At 32.6% G+C, this 23142-nt stretch overlaps 3 protein-coding genes across 3 annotated transcripts; 2 read left to right on the top strand and 1 right to left on the bottom strand.

Annotated features, from left to right (window-relative positions):
- The first annotated feature begins 8336 nt into the window (after positions 1-8336).
- On the top strand, positions 8337-11635 carry LOC115702152 (rac-like GTP-binding protein ARAC7). The gene is made up of 8 exons (XM_030629608.2): positions 8337-8833; positions 9107-9194; positions 9335-9444; positions 9729-9792; positions 9890-9954; positions 10051-10116; positions 10256-10362; positions 11214-11635. Exons 1-8 carry the CDS (start codon positions 8732-8734, stop codon positions 11242-11244), a joined length of 633 nt encoding a protein of 210 aa, XP_030485468.1. The 5' UTR covers positions 8337-8731; the 3' UTR covers positions 11245-11635.
- Positions 11636-13524: 1889 nt separating this feature from the next.
- On the top strand, positions 13525-15876 carry LOC115702151 (cyclin-dependent kinase F-1). Its single transcript, XM_030629607.2, has 2 exons — positions 13525-14329; positions 14690-15876. The coding sequence occupies exons 1-2, from the start codon at positions 13841-13843 to the stop codon at positions 15590-15592; spliced, it is 1392 nt and encodes a 463-aa protein (XP_030485467.2). The 5' UTR covers positions 13525-13840; the 3' UTR covers positions 15593-15876.
- Positions 15877-15932: 56 nt separating this feature from the next.
- On the bottom strand, positions 15933-22078 carry LOC115702150 (probable plastidic glucose transporter 2). The gene is made up of 14 exons (XM_030629606.2): positions 21761-22078; positions 20997-21175; positions 20630-20741; positions 20477-20544; positions 20216-20348; positions 19492-19591; positions 19214-19326; positions 19034-19127; positions 18440-18593; positions 18082-18225; positions 17922-17995; positions 17002-17087; positions 16563-16677; positions 15933-16473 (listed from the first exon to the last, which is right to left on the bottom strand). The coding sequence occupies exons 2-14, from the start codon at positions 21115-21117 to the stop codon at positions 16291-16293; spliced, it is 1497 nt and encodes a 498-aa protein (XP_030485466.1). The 5' UTR covers positions 21118-21175; positions 21761-22078; the 3' UTR covers positions 15933-16290.
- Positions 22079-23142: the final 1064 nt, after the last annotated feature.

Below are 23142 nucleotides of genomic sequence, written 5' to 3'. Positions count from 1 at the left end.
GGGAAATTCTAAATTCCCGGCATATCCCGACATTCCCAATGTCAATAAAGCGTCCCAATATACTAACATACTAAGTTGTGATTTTACTGAGCCAAACAGCGACTTCCATGTTACCGAGCACCGGAAATACAAAATTATGAAAATCACTAAATGACATAAAATGCATTTCAGAATTCAATAATAACAGCATAAATAATTATTTAAATAGCTATAAATAATTTTCCATTATTAACTGCTAATTTCCAAATTAAACTAAGCGGTCTTTACATTAGCGCTCCCACTCAATTGCACTACCGTGTTCCCAAAATGTACGTATCACCCTGACCTAAAAGTAGGCTTAACTAACAAATCAAAGAACACGAATAGCCTTTCAAGATTGAGCCTAATCATAACAGGATTAAGAACATTTGATCTAGGATCAACTAGGCGATATTGACTTGAATAGATTTTACGGTAAGTTTAATAAATCTAAGTCAAAGTTCAATATCGGTCCCTTCCGATGCATACTCCATGCATCCAACCTCAGCTTTACTTTAACCAATGTTCTGGAAAGAACATAGCATTTCTCCAAATGCAAGTAAACTCTTGTTGTAGATTATCATATCAGTAAAACCCTGTGTCTGATAAATCTAGGAAACTTTATTCACATAGTCATGTTTACTTTCCAAAGTGATGACAACACAATAAACAGGATCAAGTATGTGAAAAGGGTTTAAGATGAATTTATAAATCAAATAGACAAGCAATTGATAAAGTGAACCAAAACATAAACAAATGAATGAAAAATACTTCTGTTTCTTTATTGATGTTGAATAAAATAAATTACATTGAAATGGAGTTTTATTTAGGGCATAAAACCCAACATGTTGAACAACATTGTCCTGCATGGATTAAATGTAAAAATATTGAGTTAGTTTTGAAATGGAACCCCATGATTCTTGTCATGGTATCAAGAGCCACGTGAGATCCATATAGTGTAAAGACTATTGAGATCCGAAGCGAGCAAATGACACTGCCAGCCGCACGAGATCCAAATAGAACAAAGACTCTTGAGATCTGAACAAAAATAAGCGAGCAAATAGTTGTAACGCCCTAAATAATTAGGCACGCTATCCAAAATGCTTATAAAACCCTAATCCCCTAATCGGGATTACTAATTAAAATAGCGAAGAATTTAAACTTTTATATTAATCAGAATGAAAATAAACTTGTAATATATTTAAACTTTTCAAAATAGTTGGGATCCCAAAAATATTTACAAACTTATTACAAGTTCTTTCTTACTAGCCAACCTAAGCTGCAAAACAGAATACAAAAGTCAACACTGTTAGACCCATAACCCGCTTGGTCTAAAGTGGCATGAACATGTACATTCTTCGTCCTTCTCCTGAAACTCATGGCTGATCAGCTAATGCCTTACCCTTTCCTGCACAGTAGAGCACCCGTGAGCCAAGCCCAGCAAGACAGTATAAATCATAACAAATATAATATGCTCATCATACTATTTAAACAAATATGCCATTCACATATGTCTGTATGACACAGACCTCCATATCACATTGACATGCCCATTTATGTCTACGCGGCGTAGACCCATGTGTTGCGCTCACACATCTATTTAAATCTACATGGCGTAGACCCACGTATTGCTCTCACACGTCTAAATACATTAAGACCTTAGAATTGGTTTATCTCGGTTATAGTTACCGAGTCCAACATGATTATGCCTTGAGCACATAATCCCTAAGTCTCATTTCAATTAACATGGCATGGCATTTTCATACATATATCACTAGGATAATAACCCTAGGCAACTATACCGTTCCTATTAGGGTAATAACCCTAATCTCGGTTACTAAACAATCATACATATCACTTTCAATATAAGCGCCATTGCGCATAATCTACGTGCTAATCACTATCTTACATGTTGTCTTGCAATAGTAGAGATTCTAAATCTCCGAGTGCTCCTGATCAGGTGCCGGTAATCCTAGTCACAATACCGGGATTTACACAAATAGGGTTAATCCCTAAATTCACTTCCACAAAAATATAAAATTGGCATCCAAATCACAGATAATCACATAGAGCTCAAAAAGAGCTTTCCAACGGTATAAAGAACGTCCCAAACGGAGTCCCGAGTCAAAAGTTATGGCAAAAACAAAAACTTAAAAAAAATAACAATCTGCCATTATCATGGTCGTGACCAGACCTATGATAGTCGCGACCACTGGGTTTAAAAACCCAGAAAACTCAGTTCCAGCTTCGAAAATAAGTACCAAAACTCACCCAAAACATACATATCTCTCAAAATCACGAAAAAGAGTTGCTAGCATATAATAGAGGGTCAAAAACACACAATCATGCATCAAATTCCAACATAAAACTTCCAAAATCAGATTGCATCAAAATCACCAAAATCATGCTTTAACCCACAACATGTCAAGTTCTAAAACTTGAGCTTTATACCCAATTTACTCAATCCATTTCCAGCAGCAAATTATCCAATTAATACCTGAATTCAACCTAGAAAATCCCCTAAAACACACAGCCACAACTTCACAATAAAATCCACAACAACTTCATGCAATAGAGTTCCATTTCATCCAAATCAATCATAAATTCATTCATCAAATAATCAAGAACACTCAAACTTAAAACATGCTTTCAATTCGAAACTCAACAACAAATTCATAATTAAAGGGGCTGAGGAGAAGAACTACCTCAAATTCAAGCCACAATCAAGCTTAATTCTTCAAAAGCTAGCTTCAATTCACACCAAGAATCAAGTTCCTTCCCAAAAATCAATTTTTTTAAAGGAAGAGGGTTTTGAGAGAGAGAGAGAGAGGGTTCAGGTGAGAGGGAGTCAATTCAGAAAATTCATTCTCTTTCTCATAAAAATCAACTTTTATTAAATTTAGAAAATTAAGGTCAAAAGACCATTTTGCCCCTAAGGCTAAATAACATGCATAAACACTTTTAAGGGCAATATTGTCATTTCACACTCAATTAATTCCCAAATAAATTTCAGATTTCATAATATCAAATATAATGCCAATTAATTCAATCCGATTTGCATTTCGGGCCCGAACCCGATTCGGGCCGAAATACCCAGTTGTGACTATACCGCGCCAACCTGTCAGAACACACCTGAAAAGACAACACATACATACTATATAATAATATAGTTCCATTAAGAACGTAATTAAATTAATTTCATCATTTTACCCTTCTCGGGTCATAATTACCAAAATGCCCCTGGCTCACCAACGGGGTCTTACCATGTTATAAATCATATTAATTCACATAAATTGAACTATATAATAATATAATTCCTCATTTATTCATAATTACTAATTAGGGTTTTGCTAATCCATTTCCTAATTCTAGGGTATTACAATAGCACAACTTGTGATGTGATAAGGTGATTCAAGATTGGTGAGCAAAAAAAATAGCCACCATCTTGAGGAGATATTAAACAACATTTTTCCACATGGATTAAATGTAAAAATATTGAGTCATATTTATCATGGTAAAACACTTAGGTCGAATATGGCCCTTAACACCACAAAAGTGACATGTTGGAATAAATTTTTTCATTTTTTATGAAAATTTTCATTCTTACCTGACTGCTCCCTTTCTTTAGGATCATAAGGTTCAGCTGTAGAAATAGATTTTTGCAGTGTTAAATCAGAAAAACCAGAAGGTATTTATAGATTTAACAAATTTAGTGTTCAATTTAGATTGATATTAAACACATCCCAACCCAACATGATTGATTTGACCTATCTCCTGAACCTCTTCAAAAATTGAAGAACCTGGATTTAGCATTGTTGAATTCTTCTCAATATGCTCAAGTTTATTGGACAATCATTTAATTTCATTTTTTTTTTCAACAATCTCATTTTTAAAATTTTTAACATTCAGTTCAAGCTCTTCATTTCATTGAGAAAGAGATTTAATATCTTTTGTCAATAAATGATACTTTGAACACAATTTCAAGTTCAACCACTCACCATACATACTTTTGTATGCTTCTTTCAAGGAATCCTCATCCAAATCTGATTCATCACAATCAGTCCTTAAAGCATCATCAACATTTTTATTTACCAAAATAGTGTTGTCAAGACAAACAAAGTTCTTATTTTCCTGCAAATGACATGGAACACTAGAAAACACAGATGTTAGTGCAATATTCTTTGATTCCTCTTCATCACTACTTTCAGAGTAATAAGTAATATTCATAATATTTTTGGTTCTTTTTAAAGTATTTACACATCCTGATTGTATGTGTCCAAAACCACGATATTTTCTACATTGTACACCATTTTTATTTTTGGATGTAAAAGGTTTTGAATAAATACTACCTCTCGAGGACTTAGACATGCCTTTCTTGTTGCCAACATTTGAAGAACAATAGAGCAACTTTCTGCAAAGAACGACATATTGCACAAAAAATTACAAGAAAATGTTAAAGGATCACACTAAGAGTTTAGTGTCCCGCTCTGATACCAATTGAAAAACCAAATTTTTGCAAATGTCAATAATATATATGAAAATATAAAACTGTATACGTCTGCAGAAGTGGAATGTAATTATGTTACTGCAGAACCCAGTTTTGCAGCGACAAAACAGAATAGACAGAATATAAAAATAATTGCAGAAAATTAAATAACTTGACACAAGAGATTTGTACGTGGTATCAGTGTTCTTTTGAACACTCCTAGTCCATGGGGCCACGCCCAGAGAATGAAATCAATTAATAAAGTATCAACAATTACAAAGACAATTGACTTAAACAAGTTTAGACTCTCTTTAAATTATTGTCGCAATCCTTTGTAATACATTTTATGAATCTGACTTCTGAAACACCTTCAAGCACAAACTCCCTTCGTCTTTGAAGTGTGATTGCTTACTTCCTCCCGAAGTAAGGCTTCAACAAGTCTTCTCCCGAAGACCACTCTCTTGTTCAGTCAAGTCGTTCTAACAAACTCTAGGACAGAGTAAGAACTGATATATAAAACACTAGAACCTAGATGAACAACTAGGTTCTCACATAACAAAGAAACTCTCTTTACAAATAAGAAAAATGCAAAAATGAATACTAGGAGAGTTTATTCGAATGGCTGTTCTCTAGGCTCTATTTATAGAACATAGAAACCTTAGAGACAGTCACAAGATGGAATCTACAGCTGTACAAAACTTTCCTAAGAAAAACTCGATCTACAGCATTAGAAACGGAATCTGACGCAGCAAATTTGACCAGAAAAGGAAACTTGCCATAAACAAGTCTGATCTTCTATTGGGTCTTGATTCCTGCCATAAACAGTTTATATATTCTGATTGTATCAAGACACAATCGAATTTCATAAGGAAAATGACAATAATCAAAATTTCCTTTAAAAACCAACTTTCTATAAGAGAATTGCTTCTCTTACAAGAAGTTTCCATACAAGAAAAATTTAGCTGAAAAATGCATCTTTCCTAACATAGAAAAAAGCAATAAAAACCGAATAAACAAGGTAAGAAAATCGGTTATGAATGCAAATAATTCTTACCATAAAAGAAAAAATATTTTACCATCTAACTTGCTAAAAAAATGACTTTACACTTAGAAATCTCACTATGAGATGACTAAACGTCTAAACGGTTGGCAAACTAACAAATTATAAAAGAAGCAAAATCTTAAGACTAACAAACCAAAAGGGCGAACTATACAAAAACGACCTAAAACCAACATAAAAAAGAACAAACGGTACAAAATACCATTATTACACAACAAACAAATATAAAAACAAACAAAACAAAACAAGATTCTGCCCCCTCGTCTAAACTAAGAAAGGAAGGAGCCTTAAGAGTAGTCCAAAACTTGGCGAACATGAACAAAGGAGCAAATCAAACACCTTTCGATAGTAATGATCAGGGCCGACCATTAGGTGGGGCAACCGAGGCCTAGGCTCCGGGCCACACAATTTTGGAAGCCCCTAAAAAAATTAAATTTATGTTATATATATGGAAAAGAAATATAATATATAAATTTTAGCTCAATATTTTGCATAATATGTATGTTGATGATGATGAGATTCTTGGTTTGATCTTCACCATAGTCATTTTTGTTTTGTTTATTTTTTTAATTTTTTGTTACATTTATTTATATAAATATATATAGTATTATATTATAATAAATAATTATATATATAATTATGTACATAGTGATTGGTTTAAATTTATAGAGGTTATTATAATTTTTTTTTTTATTTTTTTAAGATGAGAATATAATATTTTAAAATATCTTGAGTGCATTATCTAAAAACAATATAATATAATATTTATATCTTTTTAATTTTTTTTATATGGAGATGTTGGGATTTTTTTGAAAAAAAAATAAAAATAAAAATAAATTACTTTAAAAAAGAATAAATATTATTATATATATTTTATAAGGAGTAAATATTATATTTAGTATAATTTTTTTAGAGATCACTCAAACATACAGTGTACAGTAATATTTTTATATGCAAATTGATAAAAAAAAATACCACGATAATAATAAATAAATTAAATATTTTAAAAAATAATAACTAATGAGGATATTATAACTTAAAAAATTAATGATAATATTATAATTTAAATAAAAAATATATTTATTAATTATTATGTGTCTTCTTAAATTTATACAATTATTAACATAGATTAGAAAAAAATGACAAAATATTTTTGACATAGTTTTTTTTTTTTTTTACAAATTAAAGTGCTTAAATATATATATATATATATATATATATTTATATTACTTCAATAGAGATGCTATTATAATCAAATATTACTTTAAGTTAGCTTACAAAAATTATTTGTTACGTTGGGATAAAAAAGTTAAAATTGATATTGTATTAAAATTTATATAATATTTATAAAAAAAAAAAAGACCTTTTTTAAATTTCATCCTAAACTTCTCAACACCTTAAAACGGTTTGATAATAGTCCACACCTTTTAATTTTTTCTTTTTAAATATATTGGACTAAATTATAATGCAAACATCCAAATTAAAAGTTACATGTATTAACTTTTAAAACATTGACATTCATTTAAAGTAAAACTTAATTACAGTTTTTTTAACAACTTAATTACTGTTAAAAGTTAAATAACGAGCATTGATATTGGGGTTCTGTTGAAAAATACTATTTTTTTTTTGTATCCAATAATTAAAAATACTTTCATATTATATTTTGTTAAAATATACAATTTTTTTTTTTTTGAATGGATTGCCTATCTTACCCTCACTCTCTACTTAAGTCTAGCATATAATTTATGTTAACCTAAGGAGTCTAATAGGGACATCATCTATAAAAGTGGATATATCTTAAAGGATATAAAAATGGAGGTACAAATTAAAACAAGTAAAATAAAGTGGATATACCATGTAATTTTCTCTTTATATTGGGCACTAGTAGTGTCTAACACCATTTAAAGGTGTCAACCTATGATACTTAATCACACAAATAGCAATATGACACTTAAGAAAGTGCTAAACAACACCAATGTCTTTTAAGATTTTTAGAGAGCATCTCTAATGGTAGCATCCTTTAAGTAATTTACACATCATCTAAAAGTATAATATTTTATTTTATTTCTTTTTCATATCATTTTTGGTAATTTTATTTCTAAAAATACTCTAATGTATAACACTCTTTAAAAATACTAATACTAATTATAATCTCACACATTATTATTTAATACATATTCTAATTTTTAATTACAATTTAACTTTAATTTTTTATTAAAAAAAATAATAGCATCAATGCTATAATAATATAGCATCTCAATATTTTACCACTAAATGTCCACCTCACCAATCACCCTTCTATAATTTTACTATTGGAGATGTGACCGCTAGCCAATACTATTGTGGAAAAGCTAAAAAAAAGAACAGCACAATAAATAAATAAATTAATAGTAGTACTAATAGTACATATCTCATTTATTGTATGATTAATTGGGGAGTATATAATACCCTGTTATTAACTTCCCCACGAAGTTACCAAACCTTCTGCAATAAATTACGAATGAGACCTAACTAACCATACCATACCTTCTTGTCGTCTATTTCTTAATATATTCATGTTTTTCTAAAAATATTACAATAGTAAAAATATTCATTATTATTATTATTATTATTAATAATATTTACCTGTTAATGGTTGCTTGCAAGTTGGAAACCAGTAAACAAAGATTAAGAGAGAGATAGAGAGGGCCTATAGTTAGGTACCCGTTTGAGAGAGGGCCCCATATTCTGCATTTCAAAATATTGTGTTTCTGTATTTGAAATTTATATAGAGGGACGATAAAGTTCATTTTCATAGTCCTTTGACTATAGAAATTAGAAACAAACAACAACTACTTCACTCTCTCTCTCTCACCATGTTAAATAAATAATAAATCTTTTTTATTTCTTTTCTTGAAACCAGAAGAGAAGAGGGGTCTTTTCTGTCTCAGCTTAAATTCTTGGGCCTTTGGCTTATATTGTATACTATCTCTTCTGTTCTCCCTCCACCTTACATAGTTTTCTTCTTACACCACGTCCACAACACCCTCTTTTTCTTTTTCTCTTCCTTCTTTTCCCAAACTTTTTCTTTCTTTTATGCCCAACTTTAAAGATTCAAACATATACGTTGATATATAGAAGTGTACTTAAATAAAGAGTTACTGTTTAAGCAAGTTGTGTGAGTAGAGATGATGAGTGCTTCGAAGTTTATTAAATGTGTGACCGTTGGAGATGGAGCTGTTGGCAAGACCTGTATGCTCATTTGTTACACAAGCAACAAGTTCCCCACTGTAAGTCTTTCAACCCCATTTCAACAAAAATCCAATTTTTTTTTTTTACTCTTTAGGAAAATTTCTAACAAGTTCTCTCATTTGAGGATGTTTCAACAGATTTTATTTCTGGGATCTTTGAAACTCATCTAACCCAAGTTTGTTCATTTTTCCTTTCTTTCTTTGCTATCTTTGCCCCTTTTCTTTGGCATTAGGAGTATGAACAGTTGAATGTATGTTTGTATTTCCCTTATTTAAGTCTCAAAATTTGTCCTTTTTTTTTGTGGGGGACAGGATTATATACCGACCGTGTTCGACAATTTTAGTGCCAATGTATCTGTGGATGGGAGCATTGTCAACTTGGGATTATGGGACACTGCAGGTTGGAATAGCCCTTCAGACCTTGAAGCCTAAAACTTTCTTTTTCCTGTCCTTGAGGGGTGTTGTGGTCTCTTCTCTTTAGGGTTTGGGTTTTGTTCTTGATGTTCTAAACAGACTTGTGGTTTCTCTTTTGAATTAAAGGTCAAGAAGACTATAGCAGGTTGAGACCACTGAGTTACAGAGGTGCAGATGTTTTTGTACTGGCTTTCTCTTTGATTAGCAGAGCAAGCTATGAGAATGTACTTAAAAAGGTATCATTTTTTTTATTTACTATTCTTATTGCTTCTCTCTCTCTCTCTCTCTTTCTAGTTTTGGCTATGCTGAAAAAAAAGAGCAAGTCATTTCTATTTCTGTTAAAAGCCAAACTTATTAGTCTTTCTCTTTGCACTTTTGTTACTCTCATCTTGTTAGCTTTTGAGAATGTGTCAGTTTCCTAGTATGACTTTATGATTCTATTTGTCTATTAAATTTTACTAACATGGTTGTATTGTCTCTGTAATGAGATTAATTCTCTTTTTGATTTTTGTTTTTTTAGTGGATGCCTGAACTTCGTCGATTTGCACCTAATGTTCCAATTGTTCTTGTTGGAACAAAACTAGGTACCAGTTCATTTCTTCTTCTCAACATTGTGGTCTGTTAGTTACTAAAAACTAAATTTGGAGTGTCATTAAATTGACATTCTTTTCTATGTTTCAGATCTTCGTGATGACAGGGGTTATCTTGCTGATCATATGGGAGCCAACGCCATAACATCTGCTCAGGTATTTATACATAGCATATATATGTGTGTAAGTGTGTTTGTGATTTTACCTTTGAAGAATGAATGAAGCTAACTCAATCAAACGTTTATGAAATAGGGGGAGGAGCTAAGGAAGCAAATTGGTGCTGCAGCTTATATTGAGTGCAGTTCTAAGACTCAACAGGTATTATTTATGTACAGCTTACAGAAGAGTTCATAGATTGTTATGATGTTTTCTGTTGAAACATTCATACCAGTTTATCAGTTGGGTATTGATTCATGTTAATGTTTTCTTAAAACTGAAAAATAATATTCTTCTTCAGAATGTCAAAGCTGTTTTTGATACTGCCATTAAGGTTGTTCTTCAACCTCAAAGAAGGAAGGAGATGGTTCGGAAGAAAAGGCATCGACGGTCTGGTTGCTCGATTGCGTGAGTACTTCCATTCATAAGCTCCTTGATATGTTTCTTTGTTGCCCAAAATGTATTGCTGTCTGGGATTAGATTTAGTTAGTATTTGCTCATTATTTATTTATTTATTTATTTTTATAGATTTAATGACACAAAGTATTGTATTTGCTCATTATTGATAAGCTTATTTAGAAGCTAAAATTTCAACAGAAGATATTAGAGAGAAGTAATAAAAGTAAGTGATGATAACATTAAAATTCTAAACACCCCATGTGAAATTGAACTAGTGAATGTTTTGCTGTTTCCTTCAATTTAGTACCCTAATCAGATAGAAATAAAGTACATTGTTAGTAACATGGGGACTTGGGTTGAGAGTATATTGATGAAATTTGAAATTAAAAAATAACTTTATAAATAAAATGGCAAATAAAGATGCTTCTCTGTTTGGTAATACTGCTTTCTTGTCTTCTTGGCTTGAGCCAAGCTCTAAATTAATATAATGGGGGGACCTCAATTGACCTGAAAATAGTCTTGGGAGAGTACTTGGAATGGCATCAGAATTGTGCTGTCAATTCCAAGCATGTGAATACTGTCAGTGTGAGAAGAAGTAAAAAGAGAAAATTAGATGAAAATTAAATTATGTGATAGAATAATACTTTTCTAGTCAACCTTCATATCAGATCAACCTTTTAATCTGAGCTTTTTTGATAAGATAAAACTTTTTTTACTTTCAAAATTATCATTCACCTGAAGACTCTATATACTACTGACTGCTTTTTTTCAGGCTCATCTGGGGTTATATTTGTGTTGTAGAGTGTAGTAGTATAAGTTCATTATGTTAAATGTTCTTGTTCTTCTTCTCTTAACTGCAGGACCCTAGTATGTGGAGGCTGTGAGGCTTAGCACAGATTAAAAAGCCAGAGTAGATGATTCTTCACTCACTTTTGGAATGGAATATTGGTTTGTAGTTTTTAAGGGGTTGCTCAACAAGCAAGGGCTGAATTCTGATTATTATTACTGGATAGCTAATGATGTTCTTTTTGAGTGTATTATAATATAGTTTTGACATAGTTTACACACCAGACAGAAAGTAATGAAGGGAATTGTTCATTCTCTTATCTTTTGTACTGTTACTGGGTAAATTATGTCTCAACACATAATATGTTTTTTCTGCCAAAGTAGTACCACTACTATTCTCTCTATCTCTCCTCTGTGTATCCCAATATATCTTGTATTTTTCTTAGTATGCCTTTTGAGCCTAATGGAAATTTGTTGCTTGGGTTGCTCATCATCATATAATGGAACTTTCCAGGTAAGACTTGCACAGTAAATAAAAATTTGCTCTACACATACCCTAAATGTCTTTGTTTTATTACCACAAATAGTATGGCAGAAATCTCTAATTGAACAGAGCTTTAACTTTATATCAGGGTAGATTCCTTTACTTGGAATGAAGTGACATGGTCAAAAAAGAAAAAAGGTAGAAAGAGAAGGGAAAGCCCTCCTCATAAATTCACTTTAAGAGAAGAGTTACTCAAAAGTTTGAAACAAAGCCATTTTGTAAATATGTTTTGGTGTGGAAATAATAAGAGACAAAAATAATTAATGAATTGAGAGAGGGTGGGGGAGAATTAGATGCATGGATTGGATGATAATAATGAATGGGTGTTGGGTTGGGGCAGCTTACACTTCCTTCTGTTCTGCCTCAAATATTAGCAGGAAGAAGAGGACAGAAGTTATGATTAAAGGGGGCCTTCTGTATCATATGCTTCTTCATTCTGGTTTGCAGACAGGTAAGTTTTCCTGCCTCTTTAAATACTACTACCAACCCTCATTATTTTTCAGTCAAGCCTTCTCATGCCATCTTCTAAAACTCATATTAGTTATTTTAGTAAATGAGTTACTTTAAGCTCACGTTTTGTCCTTTTCAAAAAAACAAAAGCTACACATTTTGTAATTTTAAAAAGTTTTTACTTCATTTTTTTGTTTGCACCAATCTAAGGAAAAAGTTAGAGCATCTGATGTGTCTTTTTTAGTTTAACGGCATAATATTCAAAGTTTAAAGTGATAGAAAAGTGTAAGATTGTTATAGGGTAAATACTATTTTGGATTATGTGTTTTGTAAAAGTTATTAATTGGACTCTTTGTTTTGTTTAATAATAAAATGAATATTATTTTTCTAAAATAGTATAAATAGGATTCTGAATTGATTTTTTTTATCAAAATAAAATTTAATAATAATTTGATCTAAATGTGTTATGATAAAACTGTTTATATTTTCTGGATCTGTTTGTGTTAGGAATTGTCTTCAAGTTGATTATATTAAAAAAATAGTTGTCGAAAATTAAACTGAGCGTCCTATTTTTATCATACTGAAAGATACAGAGATGGTTCAATCAGTAACTTTTGCAAAATACAGGATCTAAAATAATATTAACCCAAAAATACTTTAAGTATGTGTGTGATTTGCATAACCCATATTTTTTCTTGTTTTTTAAAATATGTTATGTCGTGTCATAAAAAATTTGTAGTATTGTGTTGTGATATAAAAAGAGTATCGTGTGGTGCTTTATTGGGTTCGAGTTATTTTTGTATATGAGCTTAAATTTGTGTCTTACTTTTTTATATTTTGTTTTTACAATTAGTGATATAATTACTAAATTATATGTATTTTATTGTTTTATTTTATTCTATATTTTGTCAACAACATTTTATAAAAAACATATAAAAATTATTAAAATTTAAATATTTACTAATAAATACTAAAATTATTACTATATTATTAAATTATAAATTTTTTTAATGTGTCTTTCTCTCGTAGTTATCAAGGATGTCTGATTAGATAGATATATTTTTAGTACTTTTTAATTAATGTTTACTATTGAAATGAAAAAAATATCACAAAAAAATATTATATCATAACATTCTTTATATATTTTCTTTTTTATTTTTTATTATTATTTTATCATAAAATAAAAAAAAATTATTTATTTAATATACATTAAATGATAATATAAGATTGTTTTAATAATTTTTTTAGAGATGTTTACGTTGAATTATTTTTAAATAAAAAAAAAAAGTATTAAGAATAATATAAAAGAGAGATAAAATAAAATAATATATTTTTAAATAGTTTAAAAAATTTAACAGTATTATTATTTGAAATACTCAGCTTCTTGTAGTGTCAATTTGTAGATTGTATGTACTTCAAAATATTATTAATTGTTTTTGTGTTGGAGCAAAATTAAATTATTATTTTGGTCAAAAAGAATTATTATTACATTAATATAGATACAAAGAAAAAGAAAAAGAAAAATCAAAGAGGGGCATTTAAGTAATTTAGGCTATCATCTTTCTTTCTCATCTGAGGATGGATGCAATATGCATCAGTAGTAATCACAGTGGTCGTCGTTCTCAACCTCAAAGCCTCACCATTCGCGCTCAAAAACTGAGCTCCGTACTTTAATCACTACACAAGAACAACATCATTAATTTCGAGATGGACCCTTCACCGCCCAAGAGCTGGAGCATCCATACCCGAGCAGAAATCATCAGAAAATACGAGATCCTTGAACGTGTTGGATCCGGAGCCTACTCCGACGTTTACCGAGCCCGTCGCCTCTACGACGGTCTCATAGTCGCGCTCAAGGAGGTCCACGATTACCAGTCCGCCTTCCGCGAGATCGAGACCCTCCAAATCCTGCAAAGTTGCCCCAACGTCGTCGTTTTGCACGAGTACTTCTGGAGAGAGGACGAGGACGCCGTGCTTGTCTTAGAGTTTCTGAAGACCGATTTGTTCTCTGTCATCAGTGAGGCCAAGAAAAGAGACGATGGTGGAATTGGTCTCGGCGAGCTAAAGAGGTGGATTCTGCAGATTCTGTCTGGAGTTGATGCGTGTCACAGGAATATGATCGTCCACCGTGACTTGAAGCCCAGCAATTTGTTGATCTCTGATGATGGAGTGCTCAAATTGGCCGATTTTGGGCAGGTAATCTTATTTTCATGAATGTTACTACTCTTTCAAGGCAAAGGAAACCACTATTTTCTTTTTTGTTCATTGGGTTATTTCTTGAATTGAGTATAGTGTGAGATTGGTTAGCATTATCAGTCTTTTGATTGTGTAGTGAATTTAATTGGCCAGACATGAAAAATGATGGAAATCTTGAGAATTCAAACCATTCTACCTTTGGAAGGAGACCCTTAGTTTACCAAGAGAAATGTGGTTAATTGCACACACACATACATACACACATACCCACAAGATTGGAATCTGTATTTGGTTTAATCTTATTGTGGTCATTAGTTTTAGGAGTGAATGTTTGGTTTGAAGTTTTGACTTTGCTTGCAGGCTAGGATACTCATGGATCCTGAATACGTTGGTGAGAGCACACTAAAGGAGGCAGGTTCTATGGTTCAGCCAAATGAGGTAACCCCTGAAACAGGAATATCATATCAGGAACGTTATAGAAGTCAAGTGCAAGAGCATGGAACAATGATGAGCAAAGAAGAGTTTTTGGAAGTGTTGGATGGTATAAAAGCTAAAGATTTGGATAAGGAGACGTATATTCCTGATGGAGATACATCTTGTCTAGCCACTTGCACAACAAGCGACATTGGCGACGATCCTTTCAAGGGTTCAGGTTCTTATGAGGCAGAGGATGTTGGAGAGAACACTCTAGGTTGTCTCACTTCATGTGTTGGAACGCGCTGGTTCAGAGCTCCTGAGCTTCTCTTTGGATCCACAGACTATGGCTTAGAGGTTGATCTATGGTCGTTAGGGTGCATTTTTGCAGAGCTTTTCTCCTTGCAGCCACTTTTTCCAGGAACTTCTGATATTGATCAGCTGAGTAGAATCATAAATGTTTTGGGCAACTTAACTGAAGAAGTCTGGCCAGGGTGTGTGAAACTCCCTGATTTCAAGATAATTTCGTTCAACAAGGTAGAAAACCCCATTGGTTTAGAAGCCTGTCTTCCTAATCGATCGCCTGAGGAAATTTCTATTGTCAAAAGACTTGTTTGTTATGACCCTGCTAGTAGAGCTACAGCCATGGAGTTACTTCAAGACAAGTATTTCAGCGAAGAACCACCACCAGCTCCTTTATCCGAACTACGTGTTCCTTTGACCAGAACCGGAGAAGATGAGTCTGCTAACTGGGGTAATTTCAATGGAATGGATTCGGAGTCTGACGAGGACTTTGACTCTGTGAATGTTAACACCACAGATAGTGGTTTTTCTATTCGGTTCTCATGAGCTCGAAGGGTGTTGAGGTGCCTATTTTTGTTGTTGTATCGTTTAATTTTCTTTGATATTCTTTGGTAAATCATATACCAGTTTTCTAAGATACCCTATCTAAAGCGAAAGACCCTAATTATTGGTTTATGATTTTGTTTCTTTCCCTTTTATTGGAGCGAGAGTATTGGGGTCTTCTTAATTTCGTTTTCTCTCTTACAAACATAAGTAGAATTCAAGTTGTAACTGCCTTAATTACAAATGACTACAAATAAAGATACTAGTACTACTACTCGTACTGACAACTATTAGTTCTGATAATATCACCGATGATGCTGATGATAAATTCATACCAACAGTATAAATAACTCAATTCATTAAGAAGAACGCATGTAAATGCTCTTTCAAATTGTCTTTCCATATAGCAATCACTTCGGATAATTTAAACCCACAGTTTTATACTCACGTGACAATGTGAGTCATGTAACAGGGTTCACTAAGATTGTCCATGGACAAAGTAATCTTGCCTAATCTCTAATATATGCACCACTCTCACTATGTGTTTGTTCCATCGAATCAAAAGGAACTCCTGCTTCGACCGACGATTGGTAAGTGTATATAATTTTCTACTAGGCTAAGTTGACAACGTTTAAGAGTAGTTATCACTTAGGTACTCCCCAGCACCACACCACCAGTTGAGCCTTTTCCTTTTCTAATCTCTAATCCTGAGGAAGAAGCGCTATCTCAATCTCTTGAAGTGACTTTCCTTTGGTTTCCACCACGTTTCTTTTCACAAACACAACCGCCATCATGCAAAAGGTAGCAAAGATTGAATACAAGAGTCCCGGCCCAAGTTGCTCAAGCAATCGCAAGAAAAGCAGTCCAACAAAGAAATTTATCACCTGAAGAATGAAAAATAATAAGTTCCGAAAATGCTATTAATCCAAAGCAACAGATAATAAACGAAGAAAAGGGAAAGTATTTCTTTTACCCAATGCACCGACATACAAAAGGCCATAGCTTTTGCTCGAATTCGGTTTGGAAATATTTCTGAGAGGAGAAGACCAGGAACTGGACCAGCGCCTAGAGCAAATGTGAATACAAACCTGCAATTAGTTATTCTATGTTAATATGCTGACAATGCATCTTCTGGAAAAAATATTCACTGCCTATTCACCATGGAATGTTAGGAAATCATTATTTCCATCCAAACTACTATTATGATTTGCTTTCATTGCTACTATAAACATGGTATCATAGGGATAGTTATCCCAATTATCCAAATTCTGTTCTGAGTTTTCAGCATTATGGCTAGCTTACAGATGTCAGTGAAGTCCTAGACAAATTTGAATGTTGCTTAATTTATTTGATTCCCTCCTAACTACCACATAATTTTCAATTTCAAGAAAAGTTTAAAAGGCAGTACTCACATGAGCATACCACCAACAGAAAGGTACAAAGATCCAGTCTCTGACGCCAAAGTTGCCGCCGCGACTTGAACTGCCATTGCCATTGACTAAAATGATAAAAACATATGTGTAAGCCAATTCGTAGATGCAAGTTCATTTATGCATCAAATATAAAAAAAAAATGGATTTGATAGCTGCTAGCTGAGTGTGTTTTGGGGGTTAGTACTGATTCTTTACTTTTATTAAGAGAGGGCTAATTAGCAATTTTTCTCCCCGAACTTTAACATATACCAAATCATGTCCCTGAACTTTTTTGGCCGTTAAAAATTCCCCTTTAACTATTGAGATTGTTAGATTTAAAAACTTTTGTCTAATTTCATTTAATTTTACTGTTTCAGTGATTGTTTATGTACTAAACTATGCTCCCCAGACTTTGATATCTACTAAATCATGCCCCTAAAATTTTGATATGTACTAAATCATGCCCCTAAAATTTTGATATGTACTAAATCATGCCCCCTGAACTATCATCCATGTTAGAATATTTTTACTAAAATTAGACAAAAGTCTTTAAATCTAACAATCTCAATAGTTCGGGGAGAATTTTTAATGGCTAAAAAAGTTCAGAGGACATGATTTAGTACATGTCAAAGTTCGGGAAAAAAAATTGGCAATTAGCCTAAAGAGAGATATAACTAAAATTGCAATGATAGGGAGAGATTTGCTGGCTAAAGAATATAATTTAAATAAACACACTTTTTGTCAAAACATAAAAGTTCATTTTCCTTGGTGCCATGAACATTAGTTCTGTGTTGTGACCGTCCCAATTTCGGTTCCACGTAAATATTATGGATATACATTATTAGCACAATACAATACAAACACACTGAGAGAAAAAATATATATAGATTTTATAAAAAAAAAAATTACAGAGAAATTACCATCCCAAAGAAGCTCCATTGAAGAAGAATTTTCCTTCCTAGCTTATCCATCAATGCTGTTGCAATGACTGATCCTGAAAATAAGTAGAAACTAATTTTTAAAAAGACGGATTAAAACAATTCAACACATGTAAACCTTATATCAAGAAGCAAATTATACCTGTTAAGTTCACAATCCCTATGAAGACGTTTGCAAGGCTTGATGATACTCCCGCCTTCTTAAAAACAGCCGAAGAGAAATAAAACACAGCATTTATACCAGATAGCTGTTGTAAAGCAAATAGGGTTGACCCAATAAAAACAACTGCAAAAGGAATGCGTGAATAACAAAGATTTTTGGAGAAGGAACAAAGAAAACAGATGAATGGAAGAAAGTGTAGCATTATAGGTTTTGAAAACAAGAAATAGGACATATTTTTTAAAATAATAGAGATGAATGGAAGTATAGTATTATAAATTTCATAGAAAAAAAAAACTGTACATATATTATCAATCATACATGACAGTAGCTTATCTACCTCTAAAATGGGGACCAGATAGCAATTCTGAAATCTTAACAGACTCTGCCTCATCTCCCCTGTCCAACTTGGCCAACTCTGTCATTGCTACATTTACATGTGATGCTCCAAAAAGCCTCTCAAATTCAACTTCCGCTTCAGCAGTTCTTCCTTGCTGTCAAATGATAGTGAGAATGTCAACTTATTCAATAGAACCAGAGCCACTAGCATAAACTTCAGATTATGCAAAATACTTTTTTTTAAAATAGTTTCATGTGCTTTCTTTATTATGGGGGCAAAGTAGATAATTAAGACGCCTTCATGTATGTGATGTTTAAGAATAGGTAAGAAGCTACGACAAACTAAGGAAGATGGTCTCAGTCCAAAGTAAGCAAAATCCCAGGAATTTATCATTGTTCAAGAGAGAAATGAAATGAATACATAACCAAATGGAACTAACTCTCTTAATGAAAAGATAAACATCATAAATAAAATCTGAAGACTGTTATTTTTGCCAATCAGACCAACATAAAGCTGTGATCTTCTCTACCAAAAAATAGGGCATAGATTTACTGAATTAGACACCACAGGATGCAAAGATGAGTGCATGCATACCTTGTAAAGCCAAGATGGACTCTCCGCACAGAAAATCATGGCAATAGCAAGTATTGTTGCTGGAATTGTAGATAACCAAAAACAAACGCGCCACCTGAGAATAGAAACTATAATGTACCTTCAAACGATTAAAGATAAAAGCTAAAACAAGAGACAGGTCAATCTGGAGTTCATTCTTACCAGCCAGCAACATCTTTGACAGGGATTCCAACAAAAAGAGCCCCCATGATCCCAAGGCATGTAGCAATTTGGATTAAGCTTCCATAAGTGCCCCTTACAAAAGAAGGTGAAACCTGCCAACAATAAACAGTAACAGGAACCTAAGCTGTGAATAGAGTTATAGCGATAAAACAAGAGAGTGAACTACGGGTAAAAATTGGATCATATAAAACTACATCTTTGAGATAGTGGGAAAACACATGCTAGCATCTACGAGAAAGATACAATAGTATTTGTACCTCAGTTACATAGAGAGCAGCAACAGGAGGTCCCAAACCCATACCAGCCCCAACAAATAACCTTCCTAAAAGCATGCCGGCAAGGGTTTTGCTTGTTGCGCTGAAAATGTAGGATTTATCTTCAGAATGGAAGTTTTCAATGGAGGTGTATCAATTATAAGAAAGTGATGAAAGAGAGTAATATAATTATTGGGAACAATGTTCCCATATTTATAATAATTTTAAAGTGAACTTGTGTTTACATATGAAAAGGCAACAACGAATTTAATTGATGCAAACACCTTAAAAAACCTTAAAACTTGGCAAACTAAAATTTATGTTGATCGTGCAAAACCAGCTTATTAATAATGATTTTTTCCCTTTTTAAATGTAATAGGATAATTTCACTGACTGATCAATTTGTTCACTACCTAGTGTGTCAAATTTTCAGTCAGTGAAGCAGGTGAAAAGCCAAAAACTACTGCATTTCTTTCCAGCGAGGAAAGGAGAAATGAAGAGATATCATAGCTAGTATCAAAGAATATACCTGCCACAAACTTCATGAGCTGGGGTGATGACAAATGCACATACATATCATAAAGAAATAGTTTCAGAAAGGTACATGAATAGCTCAAAGCCAATCTCAAACTCAAACCTCTATGGTCTTTCAAAGAATGTCTTTTTTTAAGAAAGAAACGATTGTGATGGCAATTGCTTTATGGAAAAATTACATGATTCTCATCACCTCATAGCAGCGCCCATAATCATAGGCAGTGCACACAGCTGAAATGCTCTACGACGTCCAAGTCCATCAGCAATCCAACCACTGAACAAAGATCCAATAAAGGCTCCGCCCAAACATGTACTCACCACCAGACCTGTATATGAAGAATAAAACGTTATAGAAGAGGAAGCAAAGTTAGCTAGAACGTCTGGGAGGAGGAGGAAGAGGGGGGCCGGGGGGCGGGGGAGGGGGGGGACGAAGAGGATGAATAAAATAGTTCACCTTCTGCCAATGTATTACCACTGAAACCAAGGTCAACAGAGATGCTTTCAAGTGGTTCATTTACTACTCTGCGCAATATAAGCATGAAAAGAGTCAATATAATCCATTTCTTATAAATGAAGGGAAGTGCAAGTTCAAAACGAAGAAACCAACCCAAGATGATAGCCAAATAAGAATGAAGATATGGTTGCTACCACAACATGTGGAAAAGAAAGCTTCCATGAAGGATTTGAAGTTTCTATACCCACATCGTCCTGTAAAAGAGCTAAAAGAAATAGCAGTGTCTCAATCATGAATACTATTCTTAATCAAATGAGAACAAATAAAAGCTGAAAGGAAAAACAAATTCAAATCCACGAAGAAATCTCAAACCAGGAATATTAAAAATGGAGCAATTGGGAAATAGCAGTTGAAATGACATAATGATTAAATAAAGCTAATGCAAATCCATGGCTAACCAGATGATCACTATGTAAACCAACAATAAATGAACTCTATATGATCAAAGGGATGCATATACCAGATTTAGCTTCCTCCATAGTATTCATATAATCTCTTGATTCCACATCAAGAGAATCAGAATAATCTCTCGACGTCGTACGCTTGTACATCGAGGAAGTTTCACGTTGGCGTGCCCACATACCACAATCAAGCCTAACTCACTCCCAGATTTGGAAACCTCAATGTTTCACTATTTTACTGCACCCATTAAAGAATAAAAAAAAAATCAATTTCCCATTTCCAAAACCCAAAGATATCACCAAGTTACAATAAGATCACCTGCCTTCCAACATCATAGTAATTACACTGTACTAGCAAGTATAAAATATCAAGTAATGTTAGTTTATTAAATTGAGAAGAAAAAAAATCTGCTAATTAATTTTAAACTGATTTCTCCATTATTCTGGCTTTGTTTCAGATATTATGGCCATAAAATCAGCATCACTTTTGTTTCATCTCAAATATCTAAGTTCGGTAATATACCCAACGTTACTAGATCTCTAAATACACAATAAACAAGTTTCAATGGCGAGAGTCGGTGTTCTTGGGTGACAGTAGCTAACTCCAAATACTCTCTCTCTCCAAAAAAAAAGACAGGATCAGCAACCAGCTCACTAACGATTTCAAATCAAATGCAACACTACTTATATTCTTCTACCTATTTTAGTTCAAAAAGATTTCGAAATGAAAATCCAAAAAACAAGACGATAACATGAGCAATAATATATATGAATCAATCAACAAAAAGGAGAAGACATTAAAAACGAATTCTAATATGCTGACCTCTTGTTACAGCGCCGATCATGGACCAGATCTTGGAGGAGGTGAGCTAAGAAATTTCTGGAGAAAAGGTACTGTATTAAAAGTACTACAGTTTTGTTTATGAAGGTTTATACGACACCACCTCAACTCTTTACGACTATCGTGCGCCACCCGCTACGACGTTTTTCTCTTTTCCCTTTTTTCTTTCTTAAGACAATGAATTAATATATATATATATAATATTTTATATTATAAACATAAACATATACAGTGGAAACTTGAGATTAGGCCGTCAATTGTTGGGAAAGCAATGGAAAATTCGTAATAGTCTTAGTTCCTCCACCAAACAGAAAATGAAATAGCAACGACGAGACGACAGTAATTATTTTTTTTAATTAAAGTTGGAAAAAAAATAATTTAATAAAGACATAAGCGGTTAAGGTGAAGCCACGTGTCATGAGTTTGGTAATATTTTTCATTTCTTTCTTTAAAGCGTTGTCAGACTAAGAGACGTTTGATCTCCACGTGTACTATGCCTTTTTCAAATTTTTGTAATTTGTTAGTGTTGTTTTATTTTTGTGGTTTTGCTTATGAGGACATTAAAGTTAATTAATTATAAATAAGACCATTTTGGAGTGTAGAAGTGATTGGAGTGAGTGAGAAAAAGAAAAGTGGAGAACAGCCGCTACTCTAGAGCTTAGCGCGTGGTGTATTCCCAGCAGCAGAGAAACGACAAACTTTCACATGATGATGTCTCTTATAGAGATACAGTAGTCACTAGTCACCACCACGAGTGCAGTGTAATTTTGTTTCTTTCAAATGGGAAGAAAAAATTTCACTGTAAATCGGTAAAAGGTTGTTTGGTATTGTATTGGAGTGCGTTGTATTGTTACAATTGGATTGGACTGTACTAAAATTAGATTGGCTTGGACTAAAATGTTTGTTTAGTGCATATAGTAGAATCTTTATATTGGGTATTAATATAATATAATAATTATATTTTAATAAAATATATATACGGGAACATTTTTAATAGGTATTGCTGTAAAATTAGAAAAAATTTGAATTTTTATGCTTAATTTTTTATCATAATTAAAAAAAAAATCTTTTATTTTTATGTCATATGGGCTAAGATTGTTCCATCGGTAAAAAAAAAATTAAAAAAAGTTTTTAAGCAAGAAAAATAAGAAGAAAAAAAAGTTGAGTTTGAGTTAAATATTTTTGTATGAACATATTTTTGTTATAGTGTAAAAAGAGATATTTTTTTATATTTTTTTACGGCTAATTAGTAATTTTTCCACCTAAATTTTGACATGTACTAAATCGTGTCTCCTGAACTTTTTTGGCCTTTAAAAATTTCCCTGAACTATTGAGATTATTAAATTTAAAGACTTTTGTCTAAT

The sequence above is a fragment of the Cannabis sativa genome, chromosome 1, assembly GCF_029168945.1.
Source record: "Cannabis sativa cultivar Pink pepper isolate KNU-18-1 chromosome 1, ASM2916894v1, whole genome shotgun sequence".
NCBI lineage: Eukaryota > Viridiplantae > Streptophyta > Magnoliopsida > Rosales > Cannabaceae > Cannabis > Cannabis sativa.
Note: the sequence above shows the minus strand (reverse complement) of the source record. Positions and strands in the feature narration are given on the sequence as shown.

Bases quoted from the DNA above. Each gene is read 5' to 3' on its own strand.
- LOC115702152 (XM_030629608.2), top strand. From the start codon at position 8,732: ATGATGAGTGCTTCGAAGTTTATTAAATGTGTGACCGTTGGAGATGGA. The intron at 9,195-9,334 runs GTTGGAATAGCC...TTTGAATTAAAG, and splicing joins GGGATTATGGGACACTGCAG to GTCAAGAAGACTATAGCAGG. The intron at 10,117-10,255 runs GTATTATTTATG...ATTCTTCTTCAG, and splicing joins GCAGTTCTAAGACTCAACAG to AATGTCAAAGCTGTTTTTGA.
- LOC115702151 (XM_030629607.2), top strand. From the start codon at position 13,841: ATGGACCCTTCACCGCCCAAGAGCTGGAGCATCCATACCCGAGCAGAA. The intron at 14,330-14,689 runs GTAATCTTATTT...CTTTGCTTGCAG, and splicing joins AATTGGCCGATTTTGGGCAG to GCTAGGATACTCATGGATCC.
- LOC115702150 (XM_030629606.2), bottom strand. From the start codon at position 21,117: ATGTGGGCACGCCAACGTGAAACTTCCTCGATGTACAAGCGTACGACG. The intron at 20,742-20,996 runs GTATATGCATCC...TATTTCTTTTAG, and splicing joins TATGGAGGAAGCTAAATCTG to CTCTTTTACAGGACGATGTG. The intron at 16,678-17,001 runs GTGAGTACTGCC...AACTAATTGCAG, and splicing joins TCTGTTGGTGGTATGCTCAT to GTTTGTATTCACATTTGCTC.